Source organism: Mastacembelus armatus, chromosome 1, assembly GCF_900324485.2.
Source record: "Mastacembelus armatus chromosome 1, fMasArm1.2, whole genome shotgun sequence".
NCBI lineage: Eukaryota > Metazoa > Chordata > Actinopteri > Synbranchiformes > Mastacembelidae > Mastacembelus > Mastacembelus armatus.
The window spans coordinates 6,719,619-6,734,593 of NC_046633.1; the positions used below are offsets into that span (position 1 = coordinate 6,719,619).

The 14,975-nt window shown below is 41.3% G+C and overlaps 1 protein-coding gene across 2 annotated transcripts in view; it reads left to right on the forward strand.

Annotated features, from left to right (window-relative positions):
- znf827 (zinc finger protein 827) overlaps window positions 1–14,975 on the forward strand; it is a 62,806-nt gene that overhangs the window by 34,332 nt on the left and 13,499 nt on the right. For both annotated transcript variants that reach the window (XM_026302455.1, XM_026302456.1), the window contains exons 6-9: window positions 5,925–6,167; window positions 9,078–9,132; window positions 9,284–9,384; window positions 14,765–14,902. In XM_026302455.1, the coding sequence (XP_026158240.1) occupies window positions 5,925–6,167; window positions 9,078–9,132; window positions 9,284–9,384; window positions 14,765–14,902 (537 nt within the window). The remainder of the gene's footprint in view (window positions 1–5,924; window positions 6,168–9,077; window positions 9,133–9,283; window positions 9,385–14,764; window positions 14,903–14,975) is intronic.

A 14,975-nucleotide genomic window follows, 5' to 3' on the forward strand; every position in this document is an offset into this window, starting at 1 on the left:
GTTTTGGTTTTTGTCTGTGTGGCAAAGCAGAATGTGGCAGGAAGCTGGAAAGTGGGTGTTGATTTCCAGAGGCACTTGCAGTTCTTGCTGCCAATGTCTAATTCTTGACATGATTACTTCTGCTGTAGGAACCACAGCTAACTGATGTGTTTTAGGCCTACAGTGTGACTATTTTCATTGCTAACTGAGTATAATATAATTCAGTTCAGTTTTTATGATGTTCCAGAGACTTGTGTGATTATATTTTCCCCCTGAAAAACAACCGTTGACTTAAAGCATTTCTTTTAATTCAGCTGTGCCACACCATATTGAAATCAGTATGCATTAATTAAATACAAAAGATACACCGGATTTCTGTTTTTTTGAAAATCTAAGCTCTAGGAACACTGGAATAGAATGTATTGTTACATGAACAACATCAACAATACATCAAACATTTCCCCTTTTAGTCTTTTTTTATGTTATATTTTTTCTTTACCTTTAAATAAAAGAATTCACTATTTACTCAGTATGGCTTATTACAGAACACTTCGAAGAAGTTCACCATTCGAATGCATAACACTGGCATTACTGTACAGCAATACTTTATGTCAAGCTCAACACTTTATGTTAAGCTCTGACAGTGTCCCCACCATGCCCCCTCAGTGTGGCCGCTTGCTGACCTCTCCTACACCCACCCTCCCTACCTATTCTGTCTCATTGGTTCCTTGTCACTGACAATAGTTGTATTTAGAAATGTAGAATTGATTCCTTTTGCCTCTTGCTGCATATGTTGCTTGGTTTTATATGCAGATGTGATTACTAAATCTCAGGCAATTTTGTTGTCATCTTTTGTCTTGACCTTAAATGATAAAATTTTAGCCTTGGATCGCCACTGGCTTTTGCTAAATGCTTTTCTTTAGGACTGATTTATAAGGTTTATATCTGGCTCCTTATGGGCTGTTTATCAAACACACTGCTCTAGAGTCAGATGTAGCTGTAGTTTGCAACCGTTGGAAAGCTGAACTATTAAGAGTGAGCTGGTCGAGGATCAATTGTAGCAGCAGCTGTCTGTAAAGTCTGCAGGCAAGGCTGCTGTGGCTCCCACATGACACGCAGTCTCCACACTGCAGCCTTTGAAGCGCCTGAACTCTTCACCCCTGTCTGAGCAGGTCGGCTAGAGAGCAGGAGAATAGAGAGATTGAGAGAGAGAGGGATGGGGGCAGGGAGAGAGAAATGTGGAATAACAGAGTGGGGAGAAGGGTAGACTGGGATAACTGAAAGGGGGAGAGGTGGCAAGGTTGTCATTTAGGCTCTAGCCATTCCTCATCCTTCTGTTCCCCCGTGCTCTTTTCTCTCATCCTACTTTCTTCATTCCTCCCTTACCCCGGGGTCTTGTTTTTCTGGCACTACATGTCACTTTTTTCCCTTTCTTTACCCTTCCTCTTTGCCTCGCCCTCTGTCTGTCTGCCTCACTGCCTGTCTGTCCAAGTTTTTGCTCTTCTGCTGTCAGTGCATCAAAGTGGGGTAATAAATTGTCTTTGCTTACATTAAATCACTAATGGTATGTGACTCTTTTGGTTTGAGTCTAGTCTGTCCTGGATCTCTACCTTCCTACTGTATATTCTCAGTGAAACGGGTTGTTACATCCACACAGATTCAAGCGGACACTTGAGGTCAAAGTTGGTCACTAAAAACAGAACATCGCACAAACCCCAGTCACTTTGAATCTGTTTTAGAATTGATTAGTGCTGTGTTGACGAGAACAAGGTATATATAGTGCAGGTAGACTAATATGCTATCACTGCCATTCACATGCAGTGTAGAAATATGAAACATGATTGCCCCTTACATACCTAATGGAGCTCAAAGTAGCTTTCATTTACAACAGTTTACTTGGTTCAGGGTCACATCTGGGCCACATTTCAACCTACTTAATCCAGATAGATCTAACATTTTATCATTTTTGCTGAGCTTCTTAAATCAGACTCAGAATCATCTTTATTGGCCAAGTTTGTGCACACACAAAAGGAATTTGACTCTGGTCCACTAAGCTCTCTATTTACAAGAATTAAATAAAGTTAAACTTTAAGAAAGTAAGTGGGTTTAAAATAAAAAGGAAAAGAAATTAAAAAAGGATAGAAAATGAATGATGTTTTTATAGATATATAAATGTGTGAAATATTGCAGTAGGAGTGCAAGGATTTAACTATAAAGGTACAGATGTCCAAAATATGCATAAAGAGTTATTGCACAGTGGTTATCTCTGCCACTCTGTGACATTAAGAGTTCATGAGAGTGACAGCCTGGGGGAAGAAACTGTCTCTGTGCCGGGTGGTTTTGGCACACAGTGCTCTGTGGTGCCTACCAGAAGGGAGGGGTCTGAACAGTTTGTGTCCAGGGTGTGAGGGCTCTGCAGAGATGCTCCTTCCCTGTTTCCTGACCATGGGAAGATTGGCCCCAATGATCCTCTCTGCAGTCTGAATTGTCCGTTGCATTCTGTTCCTGTCTATTTTGGTGGCCGATCCAAAGCAGACAGTGATTAAGTGCTGAGGACCGACTGTATGATGGCAGTGTAGAAGGTGAAATAGAATAGAATAAAATAGAATTCATGTGCCTTTGTTTAAACAGACCTTTGTTGAAGCAGTAAAGAAAAACTGAAATACAATTAAAAGTTGAAATCTTATTTACCGAACAAACGCCAGCAGAACTAAGAGTGTGTGCGTGCGTGCGTGTGTGTGTGTGTGTGTGTGTGTGTGTGTGTGTGTGTGTGTGTGTGCGTGCGTGCGTGCGTGCGTGCGTGCGTGCGTGCGTGCATGTGCGTGAGTGTGTATTTAAAAGTTTAAACAAGTCACGTTAGGGGAAACAAGGAGAGCTCATAGGAGGTTTTAAACATTTGGATTTAAAAAGAACAATATACCACAGATGTGACAAATGAACCTTAATATGTTTGTCTAGCCTTGCTACCCTCTTTAAATAGTGATGTTGAAATAGAAAATAACATTGCTATATTAATAATGCTAGTTACACTGGACCATGTTGTCCCTCTCCAATATTCAGACAAGAAGAAGGGCAGCAGGACAGAGGAGCTTTACAGTACACTGTCTTAACCCTTTAACAGCCCTTTGATGGTGTGTGAAATGTCCTTACTCCCATGGAATAGCTTAAACTGGTCCTCTAGCTGCATAACCATACACACACACACACACAAACATTCCTTGAGACCTGAATCTGTAGCCTAATGGCAGCTGGTGTATTACAGAGGAGGCACCAGAGGGGATGACACATATGTGCATAGACACACAGGGCACGCACACACATAAAAACACACACACACAAGCTAGATTCAACAGACCGAGGGCTGCTTTTTATGGCTTGAGCACATAAGGTCCTGACCTCAACCAAAAAGCCATAGCTATTATCAGTATGGGAGTGAGGCCATATATTCATTTTTTATTTTGTGACAGGTAGAATTTGGTCCAGCCTGCTGTGATGTGATGCTTTCAATAATATGGTGTCGGTGTGTTTACGATCAAACATTTTCTCCCTGTGTCATGTGATCTCTCCGTAAGCATGTTAATCCCAGTGCGGGGAGCTCAAATACATACAGCATCTTTCAGTACATGGGTGTATTGTTGTGTGTATTTTTTGCAGCACAGCAGTCCACTCAGCCTCTGTTGTTATGGTGGTGATCCAATGATAGAAGCTTGTGTGTCCCTTGGTTGACCCTTACAGAGCAATGCCCCTTACCCCTCCGCCCTGCTCTCACTCTCCCCCTCTTCTACTCTGCTCCTCCATCAGCCTTTTCTAGGTTACCCTTGGCTAACTCTGGCCACCTGATTAAGGGATTAGTGGGGCTGATGGTTGTCAGTGACCCCCACATGCTGGCTACTACCAATAAACCAGGCACCTGTACTGGGTGGGGGGAAGAGGGGAGGGGGAGTCTGCAGGGGAGTTTACACTTAAATGCATCCACATGAACAGTACAGTACAATCACAATGACTAAGCTTGCAGTAGATACTGGACTCTAAGTCCAGTCTTTCACACTGTTTCACGCTGGCCTCGTTCAGCAGAGGAGTGGAGAATGTGAGGGGAGGGGTGGAAGGGTTAGCGCAGGGTTACTGTCTTGTATCTCCCTCCCACCCTCTCCTTCTACAGCTCTTCTAACCACCCTCGCCCCTCCCATTGCTCCCAATGCCCTGCCAACTTTATATATCCCATAATGGTGCTGAGTCGCCATGTCAGCAGCACTGTATCAACCCCACTGCTTCGCCTTGCTCCTGCTTGTCGCCACACTGAGACTTTGCCTCCTGCCATCACTCCAGTCAAAACAAAGTACCTTGGATATACTGATGATAAAGGATGCCCCTGTCTGTTTTTTTCACCCCGTACTGCTGTTTATTTATTTATTTATTTTTCATCTTTATTTTTTTTTTTTTATCATTTTCTGCATCATACAGGTGCACATTGCCTATTGTAGGCTAAAGTAGGCTGAAACATTTAATAATTTGAATTCAGCTGTATGAAAATCAGGATCTGACAACTCAGTGTCTTCAATTAAGAAAATATACCCTGTAGCACAGTTTCCTTTTAAAGAGTTTCCAGTAATTTTTATGGAAGAATGCAGTCTTTTGTTTCAAATCCAGAGGGAGATGAGTCTCAGTGTTTTTGTGGATCGACTTGAGACATTCCTAACCGATGCTATCTTCTGTTCAGCTATTTTTCGCCTGCTCACTTCACCTCACCTCTTGAACTTGTGTGAGAAGCGAGTCAGCGGCTGTTGTCACCCTTTCAGACAACTGTGTACAGTATGTGCTGAAAAAAAACTACCTGGACTTGGACACTCTTATACTCAACATTTCTCTTGTTATCATAAACATAAATTCACAGCTGTGTCGTAGTTTGTGTCTTTTCTGTTTGCTTCAGTGAACCTACATGAGCTGCTGGAGGCCAGTGTGACCTCCTGGTGCCCTCTTACCCTAATAATCACCCGGCTAAGTGCTTTCGGCTCAGCTCGGCTTTAGAGGCAATGCTCATGTTTTGGCTGTTAGTTGGATTTTCTTTTTAGATTTGATTTTATACCTACAGTATATACTGGAGGTTTATTTTACCTTTAAGTAAAAGTCAGAAGTGAAGTTTATTGTGCTTAGATTAGAGAGTAGAACAATTATCTAAATACACCAGTATAAGGAAACTTATCCTCTGGCTCAGATTATACAACATATATTGCCTGTCTGTCCATTTGTTGTTTTAATTCCTCATCCAGACCAGGCATTTAAGGAACAGAGGCTGTTGTATGCTTTGCCTTTATGGATTTTGAAGCCCTTTGAGGCAAATGCGAATTTTTGAATTTGGGCTCTATGAATAAAATTGACTTGACAGTACAGGATTTGCTCATCTGGCAGGCAAAAACACATCAAATTAAACCCGTGTTTGTTATGCAGGTATAGTAATCTGTGTTCAAAGCACCCTCCAGTCAGGGTTACATGGAATGTTTACATCGGATGAACCGCAGGTTTACAGGCCTAAGCATGCCCTGCGTTTCATTTCGTTGAAAAAAGTCAATTTGGAACCAGATAAATGACAGCATTTGCAACACATACATATACGTGTTGTTTTTGGATCACCATTTTTTTGCTGGCACATCCTCTTCACTATTCCTGTTATGGGGTGTTTCAGCAAAACACATATTCTAGTGAATATACTGATTTCCCAGAAAATTGGAAATCTACATACATTGCTCTGCAGTAGAATACAGACAGTAGTATGAAACATACTACTGTTTGTTAAATTCTTCAGTTATTTATGGTGTTCTATGTGTATGCTCATTGTATGTGAATTGCTTAATATAGGCTCTACTCTATGCACAAAAATGTATCTCTGTGAGGAATATCTTTGATCAGTGTCACTAATGAAGGTCCTCTTGCTCTGTCATCCTCTGCAGAAAACAGCAAAGAAGCCCAATACCAGAAGGTGAAAGTAAAGGCAGAGCCCATGGAGGTGGACCCGCCCCCTGCAGAACTCACCCCACCTGCCCCTCACCTGCTGGCTTTCAGCACTTTAGGGGCGAGTGAGAAGAATGAGCCAATGAGTAACCTCCCTGAGATGTTGGCCCGCCCCCAGAAGGACCTCTTCTCCCAGGACATATCAGTCAAAATGGCCTCCGAACTATTGTTCAAATTGTCAGGTATGTTCCTCTTAGACTTATATCACTATTCTCTGAGCAGCAGTAGATCCACAACACACACACACGGTGAGATACAGCAACATGTCATCTGTTCCCCTGCAGCACTGCGGTGTAAACCTTGGACAGTTTGTAGTACTCAACTATAAAACCTACATGTTTCCATTTCCTTCCTCTGGTGGCTCTGTAGTAAAGTCAAGGATATAGGACGAGTAATGACATCCTGCAATTTACCTGTATGGCCCTGGAAGTGACATTGAAGAGGCAGACAGCTGTTTGTATTGCTAGATTAAGACAGAGCTTTGAGGTGTATCCATTGGCCCCCAGAGAAAAGGTGCAGACGTGTGTGTGTGTATCTGTGTGTGTGAGTGAGGGCAGACTTGTAGCCCTGGGCTGTGACCCAAGCTCTATCCAGTTTCTTAAATGCCATATAAAGAAACAAGCTTGTGTCAAAAAATTTTGTCTTCCTCATCTTGCTTTCACACATATTCACAAATTCGCACATTGACAGTCTTTCTTTCCCACACAGTCTTGCATGCACACCTTTACACACTCGCACAGGGCCCCATGGGGAGTGTGGTGTCTGCACAAATGCCCCCTCTTCCCTCCTCCTTCTCCCCCTTTCGCTCATTCTCTCTCTCTCACTCCCTTGACTCGTTTTCAGACATGCCGGCTCAAGCACACTTGGCTGCACACGCTCTCCCCCTGCACTTCCCCTCCCTCCTTCCTCCCTTTACATTTCTCCCGTGCGGCATCTCCATGGCAACGTGGAAAGAGACCTCTGTCCTTGGCGAGCAATGTGACGGATTGGTGTGTTTAGGGTGGGGGGGTTTGATGGGGGGGTGGCAGAGGATAAGGAGGGTAGAGAGGGCAACGGTGGTGCACAGTATGCCCACCCAGGGAGGCCAGGGCATCGCTAGCCTGGCAACGGCGACAACCGCCCCCTTAGAGCTGGGTTTGAATGTGAGGGGGACGGGAATAGAGTGGGCTGCTGTCACACAATGAGCAATCAATATGAATTACCCAGAGCAGTAGGACCTCAGAGACACATCAGTAGCAAGGTCGCTCTGAACACTGAGATGGTTGCGGCTTTGAAATTCACTTCAGTACATCGCCTTGAATCTCACACATATGGCTCCATTCTCAGGCAGTTTGTATAGCGCACTTTACGGCTAAAAAACTGAGGGTCTGTGCTAACATAAGCTGCCCAAGAAGTGGCATTAAGTGATTTTCCAATTCTCACTTTACTTATCACTTAGAAACCACTTAAAATGATTTGTATTTAAGACTCAGCCACACTGTGAGCAACTATAAATGGCTCCTATTGAATACAGAGCAGGTATGCTGTTTTGATTATCACCTGGAATCTCAGGCATACAGAGGTGGACTTTGGGCTAGTCTCTTCTTCATTTACATGTGTCATCATAGGTATGTGATTTATAAACACCACTTCCACACTAGACTTATGTCACTGGGTTATATAGCCATGGATTACTGTGTTACTGTAGCACTGAAACAGGTGTGATATTTGGTGCAAGAAGGACAGGTGTGAACACATCGCCCATAGTGTGAAGTTGCAGGGAGGCATTTTTGAAAACACTAGCAACCATTCACACCTTTGACGCTCTACATTAATGGTTACTGATTTCCTGCAGTTTTCTTTCTGAAATAAAGAGTGGCTCCACTAATGTCAGCAGAAATAATTACATTTTTATAAAATATTACATTTTATTCGTGCTGTAAAGCGTCAGGAAGTATCTGATTTAGCTGATGACTGATCTGAGCAACATGTTTTTAGATAGAGAAGCAATAAACAGCCCAATCACTTGAAATCGGGAGCAGGTGTGTGAGGAAAATCTGAGCTCAAGCACCAGGCAAAAGTCATTTTATTCATCTCTGTGTGGACATTTTATTATTTTTTTTTCCATCTAAAATAGCAGCATGAAATATTTCAATAAAAATATTTTAAAGTTTATCTCATCTCATTAGCTCATGTTGCCGTGATAAATAGATAAATTTCCTATGTGTCCATCCCAACCTTTCAAACATTTTGTTGACATCAGAGATGCAGCAGTTTAGAGACTGTAGTTAGTGGCAGTATTGTTCCAGACTCCATAATATTAAAAGCTGTTTCTAATATTTTGTGTATCCATTAACATACTGTTCAGAAACACACGTGCCATCGGGCTGGTCTAATGCAGATCGGGCCAGCCATGCACATTGTTTTTTTTTTTTTTTGTTTGTTTGTTTGTTTTTTTTTAATGTTTTCACATTAGTGTTGTTGGGCTAACTTTCAGCCCACAGGTCGGCAGACCCACTACAGAGACTCCCACTACTCCAGATGGCCAGTGCACCCCTGCTGGCATGGCAAACCTGTGCTTTACCAGCCGAGCTTAACTTAATGGGAGGCACCAATCAGGCACGTACAGTACATAGTCGTAGTATCCATGTCAGATAATGGCCTGTGTACAGGGTTATGTTAGGAAGCGACTGATACTGAACGTCAATTGGCAGCTTGTCACATCCAAATAGCTGTTCTCAATGGTAGACCTGAGATTTATCGTCAACTGGGAATCAACATTTCTTTTTTTAAACTTAAATGAGTAGAAATTTTAACTCAAAGTCCACCTACTAGCTTTTTTTTAACCTCCAGTCACATTTCACTGGTTTAAGCAGTGAGTGGATGTTGCTCAAGTTGTCACGGAGCTGGTTGAGTTGTAATCATGTGACCTAAGTGCTGCACTTCAGTCATGTGATAACAGACAATTCTATGATATGAGAGGGACTATAACCTCTGTCAGTGTTCAAACTGGTTTTTGGGGTTAGGTATGAATAGATAAATAGATATGGTAAAATATAATTATATAAATGGTTTTGGATTGACAAGTTGTTTTTTTTTTTCACCACCCCCAGAAAAAGTGAGCAAGGCCAACAACCACAAAGACAGTAACATGGTGGGAATAAACAGGTGAGTTAGTAATAACTGGTGTGTAGCTGTGAAGTCTTTTTTGGAATTTGTGAATTTCATGATCAGCAATCACTTTTTCCAAAAATCTAATTTAAACATTTGTTTTGCTTTATATGTAAATACGGATATTTTTTATGTCTCTGTGTTTTAGTCCATTCCTGGACGAGTGCTTCAGACAATCACCCTTTAACTCGCACTCCAAGAGCTCTTCCCCGGCAGAGGCCAGCTCCTCTACCAGGGCAGCATTCCATGGTAAGACATGTAAAACACACACAGGACGAAAACATGATCAAGAGGAGCACAGACATATCAATAACAGTGGCAGGCAGGTAAAATATGGGGGTGAACTATGTTGTTCATATTGTGTATCTTAGAGCTGCAGTGATTAGTCAGTCATGAGAAAATCAGCAACTTTTTCTGTTTCTGTCCTTTAAAATGTGAATGTTTGCTGTATTTCTTTGACATGCAGCACTGAGCAAAAGGTTTGGTCACTGCAAGTAAAGTGTTTGGTCACTGCAAGTAAAGTGTTGGTTCTTGCCATGAATACTTTTTATTTCACAATTAACTTCATAGTTAGTGCAGTAAACAAGAAGAGAACCTAAATATTTAGTATCACCACTCTGACTTTAAAGTAGCATCGATGCCAGCTATACTTATACACAGTTTTTTCAGCATACTAATGTCTTTCAAAATGGTTCCTCTGTGAATTTAGTCTCAGGTTGTTTGTGTCTCGTCATGAAATCCCAGACTGACTCCATGACGGTGAGATCAGGGCACTGAGGGAGCCATACAGTCTGTTGGACTTCTTGTCACTGAAAATAGTTCTCTATGACTCTGGCTGCATGTTTGGAGTCATGCTGCAGAATGAACTTAGGATCGATGAGACGTCTCCATGATGATACTGAGTGATGGATGAGAATTGACGCATATGAAGTGCAGAAAACTTTTGCACAGTATTGTATACAACACTAAATTTAGGTCCCAGGCTGTTGGTTTGCCTAAACACACAAACTGAAGGAGCCTTTAGAAATAGTGAAAAGCATTCTTTCATTATTCTATAACGTTTCATTGACAGGGTGGGTTTATTTGTATGGTACCTATTCAGAGCAATTTATTGAGAAAATAACTGTCTCATTATGCAATACAAAAGATAATCATTAGTTGACATCCCAGTGTCCTGGTGTTTTACTGTTTTATACAGAGATTATGTGTAGAACATAAAAGTCATCTGCAAAGCAAGGAAGTGTTGCCGAAAGTCAGAACCCCTACGTCATTCATGTAACAGTATCTTCAAAGACAAGTATCCAGGGCTTCATGTTATTTTCACTGTAGCTCAGAGAAATAATTCATTATGCAGAGATGCTTATTATGCATATTCATATGTGCATGCATTTAAGGACTGTCCCTGCACACCCATCCACACACATACACATACTCCTGCTCACTCAGAAGTGTTTTAGCCTGGCAAGCTACTGAACATCTAATTACACATACGGAGTATATGGCCACAGTTAACTACCTCCATCTTTACACAGTCTCACCCTCCTCTCTGATGTACCCCCTCTGCCCATTACATATTTAGAGCTCCATTCAGCCTTTCTGTGCTCTCACACGTTTCCCCAACCTGAAAGCCTCTGCCCAGGCTATCCCCTATCTCCCTCTCCTCCCCTCTTCCCTGGCATCCCAGAACTTCCCTCCATGTTCCTTTGGCAGTGAGAGATCCAGAGGTTAATTAGCTTGTGCCAGCTTTGCCTGTCCCTCTGCCAGTTAATGAAAATCTGATTGGCTTCTGGGTGTCAAGAGTGGCCTGAAAGTTAATTCGCCCAGACCACCTCTGCTTTCCCTTGAGTGTTTAAGCTCTATATCTAGCTTCTGCTGCTTGTGCTTTTACAGTTATACCGTTTTACTCCTTTCTTCATATTTTTTGGTCCAGTCTTGCTCTTTTTCTTTTTGTATCTCTGTTGTTTTGTCCCTTTTTCATTACTTGCATGTTTCACATATTGGCAACTATTTCTAGTTTGCAGCTAAAGGTAGGCAGACCTTCAATTAGACTGATTTTCTGGCAGGAATCCACAAACTCATACAGTCATTTCCTGTTAGTTCATTATACACTTCCAGCTGTGCTGACTGGTAACACTATTAGGACCCAGCATCAGAAGCTTTAGGTTTTTTTTTTTTTTGTTATTGTTGTTGTTTGTAATGACATGACAATACATATGAATTACTGGATGTGAAATGATTTGTGAATGACAGACACAGGCTGTTGCAACATGATTGTTTTTGTAACCTTCGCTGTTTAAAAGGAAAATTACTGCAGGTATTTTAAGTTGCTTCAGCAAGGATTCAGCCCCCTTCACCTTATTGCTTTTTATTTTGAAGAGTTGATTTTGCCAAGCAGACTACACTACAAAATGAAAACATGTTTTCTTTTGGAAATTTATTAAACATCAATATCTGAGATCTGCTATGTAGAGATTATGTTAAAGTGTCAGCATTTTCCTTAAAGCAAGACTTGGAGTTTGCTGTCATCTCCCACAAGCCTGAGATTTAGCACAATCCATCATTTCTTGTTTGTGTCCTTCTCTCTTCACTTATAATAACATTAATTAAACTATTACCCACTTCAAGGCCCACACCACACCCTAATTGGTTTAATCATCATTGTGTTTGATGGGTCATGGTGTCAAGCCCCTGCTGTCTGACTTCTTGTCACTTTGTGTGACCAGGCCATCCTCTGTTTCCACTTGTGACTTAAACTGTGTTATATGTACAAGTTAATGCTTCTGTGTGCTCAGTTTTAGCTGCATGCTCCATAAGAATGTCTTGGGTTTTAAGAATAAGCCATGCAGTGATAATAAGTCTGGAAAAAAGCGATGCGAATAGCCAGTCACAGACAGATATCAGGGTTGCCAGCATGCTGAGAGTCATATTCCAGCTAATGCAGGAGGTCAGGAAGTTCACAGTCTGCAGGTCTGCTGGGGTCGCAGCATCTTAAGTTTCCTGACACCTTCACCATGAACCTATACGCCACCTTTGCTGCTTGCTTACTTAGTTTACAGGCACGTGTTTCTTTACGCTGGTCTACTTGTATGCATTTACCATGACACGTGTCCTCACTGACCCTTGTTACAGTGGCAAGACACAGACCTACAGTAGAAAGGACGCATGAGCTGCAGCCATTTTATTCATTTATTTATTCATCTATAATTCTTTGGTCTCTAAACATCATAAGTAATACAATGTCCATTATTTTTAAGAACCCATGGTCTTCAGTGAATGAAACTCTGACACTAGAGGGACGTTAACCTGAGAATATTTTATATTTTTTTCTTTGTCAATTTAAATAATTATTAAAATCGGAGGCAGTTAATTTTCAGTCATTTGATTAATTGACTAATCCTTTCATCTCCAGTTAAAACATGTTATACTCTGGTCCATTGCTGCTGTCATTGAAACAGAATTTCTTAGAACGAACATGCTGAAAATACAGTTTAATCATATTAATGCAAATGCAATACATACAATACATACAGTAATACATACAGTAATTGGTATTTCTTAGAGATAACTGTGGTTGAGCTGATTTTTCATTGAGTTCCTAAAACATCTGTCAGTGAGGGTGTGACTTAATTAAAAAAAAAAAAAAAAAAAAAAAAAACGACATAAAAGTACTGGTTTGCATGTAGCTGGCAAAGCTGATTAAATGAGGCAGATCAGTGTTTGTTTGTCAGTCAAAAACAGTAAAATGTCCTTTCACACCACCTTCTATAGCCAGTGCATCTGTTCTTTATGTACCATAAAATCTGACCCCCAACCGCCTGGAAACATTCTTTGCTATTACTCACTGTGATATTCAGACTGCCACAAATTCCTTAAATCTGTCTAAAATCTGAATAGATTAGGCTCGTTTTTTTTTTCTTTTCTAAATTCAGAGTTTATATGTGCTGCTTTCCATCTGCAAGAGATCAAAACTTTGAGTCAGAGGGAGAAACTGAGCAGCCGAGTTTTTCCGTCCATTATGATGAGTGAAAATGAAACTGTCTGTCTGTCTGAAAGAACCCTTTTCCTTTTTTTCAATGCCTTGCATATACAGTTTTTCACCAAGGTCATTCTGGGTAGTATGTTCTGTGAGCAGTAAAAAAAATCCTTCCTTAGTTTGAGGAAAATGCAGAACACAGTGAGAGAAGTGCTTTTTTTTCTCCTTGTGAATAGCTCTATGCTCTGTATGGTGAGGTTTAATTCAAAGCAGCAACTTGAGTTCTTCAGAGTCTATCAAAGCATCTTAAAATACTCACACTCATTCTTTTTCTTTGATTAAGGGGTGGTGAAGCGAAGGAGGTGGCATACTTAAAAAGATCTGGAGTGGTATACATATACTAGATTTTAAAGCTTGGTAATATTAAGACTGCATTTGCGCTGGATCACAACTGCAGGCTAAAGAAGCATCTGTCAAAAGGTAGTGGACAGGTTTCAGCATATTATCCCACAGTGCATCAATTGTTCAGTTGTTTGACTAAAGCTGAGAGAAAATGGGATCTCTCTGGTTTCTATACATACATCAGAAAATGCAATTTGAAAGTTAGACACTGTAGTTTTTCAAAGGTGAACTTGTACTACAGTTTTTACTGTTACACAAAAAGACGATGGCCAGCCATGAGTTATTGCAGCTATATTCTAGCCAAGTGAATGCAATTATTTTAAAATGTAGGCCTGTTTGGCTCCTTCAGTCTCTCATCCCATCTGAGTATATTTTGTGTCATCTCTTTTATTCTTGTCTGTGGTGTTTGTCCATTTCACCAGTCCTGTCTGTGCAACTTATTTCCAGAGCTGGTTAGATTAACTTAGCTCAAAGACTGCAAGCAGGCAAAAACAGCTCGCCTTTCTCTCTCCGGCCGGCATCTTTCAATTACAGTAACACATACAGAAAAGAAAGTATAAAGACAATGATTTGTGGCTTTCTGTGAGGGGTGGGTGCTGCACCATTTCCTGGCCGGCCGCAGTCACATCCTGGTGTCTTCGTTGGCCTGCTTTTCCCTCCTACTTTCTTTCCCTCTTTATAGGGCAGCAGTTTCTCACTAAACGAATAGACATCATTTCTGTATTGTGTAACTCTGGGTGTATTTCTAACCTTAGATCTTACTGAAGATCAATGGAAATGTATCCTAGTTGCTTTTTGATTGAAAGGCATTACCATATACTGTGACTACAACGTCACACTGTTTGCTTCTGACCTTTGCTGCATTCGTCCTCCTCCTATGACCCTCTTTTTTTATCACAACTGTCTGCTATTAGGAACAAAACCTACTAAATCTAAATGTTCACAGTAATGCAGAGAACGAGTAGATACAGCAGTGTGTTTTGGTGTGCGAGTTACAGTTTCAACAGCAGTACATATAAGATATTTGATTTACAGCAGCTTGTGTTTACAGCCTTTGGTCCACCTGCAGATACTTTTGTGGCTGTCTGTCAGTAGTGAGTGATGAGTAAAGTTTTCTATTCCCATGTCTGTGACTGACTGACTGACTGACTGTGTGTGTGTGTGTGTGTGTGTGTGTGTGTGTGTGTGTGTGTGTGTGTGTGTGTGTGTGTGTGTGTGTGTGTGTGTGTGTGTGTGTGTGTGTGTGTGTTCCAGAGTCAGAAAAAGACGACGGGGAGACAGGAAACGGGATTGCCCAGTGGAGACTAAATGACCAGCTCTTCCCTTGTCCCGTCTGTGGCAAAGTGTTTGGTAGACAGCAGACTCTTTCTAGACATCTGTCTCTACACACAGGTAAATAATGACATCGTTAGTGTGTATGAACACTGACACACACTGGACTGGCATCTCTTTGATAATGTATTGA